At 58.3% G+C, this 3135-nt stretch overlaps 1 protein-coding gene across 1 annotated transcript; it reads left to right on the forward strand.

The window, feature by feature from the left end:
* The first annotated feature begins 783 nt into the window (after window positions 1-783).
* LOC119312566 (protein NRT1/ PTR FAMILY 5.7-like) lies at window positions 784-2910 on the forward strand. The gene is made up of 2 exons (XM_037588295.1): window positions 784-1012; window positions 1115-2910. The coding sequence occupies exons 1-2, from the start codon at window positions 862-864 to the stop codon at window positions 2716-2718; spliced, it is 1755 nt and encodes a 584-aa protein (XP_037444192.1). The 5' UTR covers window positions 784-861; the 3' UTR covers window positions 2719-2910.
* Window positions 2911-3135: the final 225 nt, after the last annotated feature.

A 3135-nucleotide genomic window follows, 5' to 3' on the forward strand; every position in this document is an offset into this window, starting at 1 on the left:
GAAAACCGTTAAAGAAGTTATATCTACATTAAGATACAGGCTAATGAAGATAGTATACAAGCTATAGTATCAAAGAAGTTGTATCTACACTAGATATGCTACATTTAGACCCCTAGGCAGTGGCGAAGCTTAGTGCAAGTCTGAGGGGGGCGTGCCCCATTAAAGAAGTTATATCTACATTAAGATACATGCTAATAAAGATAGTATACAAGTTATAATATCAAAGAAGTTGTATCTACACTAGATATGCTGCATTTAGACCTCTAGGCAGTGGCGGAGTTTAATGCAAGTCTGAGGGGGCCGTATCCTCCCTCCCCCACCCCCAGCCCAAGGCAAAACAATGAAGAAAAATTACTATGCCTAGGTTAGATCTGGAAAAAATCAATTATTTGCCTTCCTAGTTGTTCATATTTTCGCTTTGACCCACCTTGAGATTCTTGTCAAGCTCCGCCACTGCCTCTAGGTGTGATGTGAGTGTGAGTTGTGACACACTTCTGAAAATAAAATAAAAAAAAGTCACCAACAAATTCCTCAAACCGATTCATTCCCTCAATTACTTTGATAAAAAACACAAAAACGAGGCCTCCTTTCGTGGATTCGATTCGCGCGCGTGCACACACAAAAACACACACACACACACACGGAGAGAGAGAGAGTATCTCCACAGCGACGTGGCCTTTCTTCCCCCAACATCCCCTGCCTGCCCCCCTCCGTCCATGTCCCACCCGCGCGGCTATATAACCGGACCTCTTTTCCTCCCAACCTCACACCAAGAACCACAGATCAATCTGCTACGTCCAAAAGCGCAGTAGAGCGAGTCCTTTTGGTTAGTTTGGACTTTGGAGAGAGGTTGATTAGGTGATGAGGAAGCAGCAGGGTTTAAGCGGCGGCCATGGCGACGTTGACGATGGGGAGTGGGACAAATGGGTGGACGACTCCTCCGTCGACCACCGCGGCCGCCCGCCCCTCCGCGCCGCCACCGGCTCATGGAGGGCCGCCATGTTCATCATCCGTAAGCTCCCTCCTCAAACTGCCTGCCAGATCTCTTTGTCTTTGTCTCTGTCTCTCTCTGTTCGTTTGGTTGATGGCAGTTCTTGTTGTATGGTTTTGGCAGTGATCGAGTTCAGCGAGCGGCTGAGCTACTTCGGCATAGCGACGAGCCTCATGATCTACCTCACCAAGGTGCTGCACCAGGACATGAAGGTCGCCGCCGAGAACTCCCAGTACTGGATGAGCGTCACCACCCTCATGCCCCTCCTCGGCGGCTTCCTCGCCGACGCCTACCTCGGTCGCTTCCGCACCGTGCTCCTCTCCACCGCCGTCTACCTCCTCGGCCTCGTCCTGCTCGCGGTGGCTCAGCTGGCGCCGGGACTGAAGCCGAGTGGTGTCTCCGTGCCGCGGGTTCACGAGACGCTCTTCTTCGTCGGGATCTACCTCGTGTCCGTCGGAACCGGCGGCCACAAACCGGCGCTCGAGAGCTTCGGCGCCGACCAGTTCGACGACGGCCACGCTGGCGAGCGGCTGCAGAAGATGTCCTACTTCAACTGGTGGAACTGCGCGCTCTGCTCGGGGGTGCTGCTCGGGGTCACCGTCGTCGTCTACATCCAGGAGCGTGTCGGATGGGGCGCCGCCACCGTGCTCCTCGCCGCCGTCATGGGCTGCTCCCTCGTCGTCTACCTCGCGGGGTGGCGGACCTACCGGTACAGGGTGCCGCAGGGCAGCCCCCTCACGCCTCTGCTGCGGGTTGCTGTGGCTGCGGTCATGAAGCGGCGCCTTCAGCTGCCAGCCGACGCCGGCGAGCTGTACGAGGAGAACGACGGAAAGAAGAGGCTGCTCTGCCACACCGACCAGCTCCGGTGTCTCGACAAGGCGGCAATCTTTGAGCATGGTGGCGAGGTCTGGCGCGGGGCGTGGCGTCTGGCGACGGTGACGCAGGTGGAAGAGACGAAGCTGGTGGTGTCGATGGTGCCCATCTGGGTGGCCACGCTCCCGTTCGGCATGGCGGCGGCGCAGGTGTCCACTTTCTTCATCAAGCAGGGCATGGCCATGGACCGCCACCTCGGCCCACACTTCGTACTCCCGCCGGCGTCCGTCTTCGCCCTGGCCGCGCTCGCCATGATCGCCACCGTGGCGCTCGTCGACAAGGTGCTCGAGCCGTGCCTGCGCCGCGCGACGGGCGCCGAGCGCGGGATCAGCGTCCTGAGGCGCATCGGCGTCGGCATGGCGTTCGCCGTGGTGGCGATGGCCGTGGCGGCCGTCGTCGAGCGCCGCCGCCTGGACTCCAAGGTCACCATGTCGGTGTTCTGGCTGGTGCCGCAGTTCGCGCTGATGGGCGTGGGCGACGGGTTCGCGCTGGTGGGGCTCCAGGAGTACTTCTACGACCAGATGCCGGACACGATGCGCAGCCTGGGCATCGGGCTGTACCTGAGCGTGATCGGCGCCGGGAGCTTCCTGAGCAGCCAGCTGATCGCGGCGGCGAGCCGCCTGAGCTCACACGGCGGGCGGCGGGACGGGTGGTTCGGCAAGGACCTGAGCCGGAGCAGGCTGGACCTCTTCTACTGGCTGCTGGCCGGCATCTCCGCCGCCAACCTGGGCTTCTACGTGCTGGTCGCCACCCGGTACTCGTACAAGCAGCAGACCGCGAAGGCCGGCAGGGTCGGCGCCGACAAGGACGCCGCCGCAGGCGACGTCGAGTGCGCCATCGCCGCCGCTGCTTAATTTGAAGTATGCTCGATGCCAATGGCATCATAAGTATAGATCGTTCGTGATAATTAAGCTGGTGCATAAGGATTTAGTTCAGTTGATAAACATGTACTATGTTTGTTACACTGGTGGAAAAAAGGCCTTTGGTCGCGGTTCGCAACTGCCATTAGTCGCGGTTGCGCAACCGCGACCAAATAAGCGCGACTAAAGCCCCCCACCTTTAGTCGCGGCTCCTTAAGAACCGCGACTAAAGGCCCGTCCACGTGGGCGCCAGGCGGCCGTCGGGGCGGAGGACCTTTAGTCGCGGTTCTTCTGGCCAACCGCGACTAAAGGCCGCCACAGGTTTAGGGTTTTAGCCCCCCCCCCTAAACCTGTTTTCTGTTTAATTTGTATTGTTTTATTTCTTTTGTGCTTTATTTTAATTTTGAAGGA

Source organism: Triticum dicoccoides, chromosome 5B, assembly GCF_002162155.2.
Source record: "Triticum dicoccoides isolate Atlit2015 ecotype Zavitan chromosome 5B, WEW_v2.0, whole genome shotgun sequence".
NCBI lineage: Eukaryota > Viridiplantae > Streptophyta > Magnoliopsida > Poales > Poaceae > Triticum > Triticum dicoccoides.

Bases quoted from the DNA above. Each gene is read 5' to 3' on its own strand.
- LOC119312566 (XM_037588295.1), top strand. From the start codon at position 862: ATGAGGAAGCAGCAGGGTTTAAGCGGCGGCCATGGCGACGTTGACGAT. The intron at 1,013-1,114 runs GTAAGCTCCCTC...TGGTTTTGGCAG, and splicing joins GGCCGCCATGTTCATCATCC to TGATCGAGTTCAGCGAGCGG.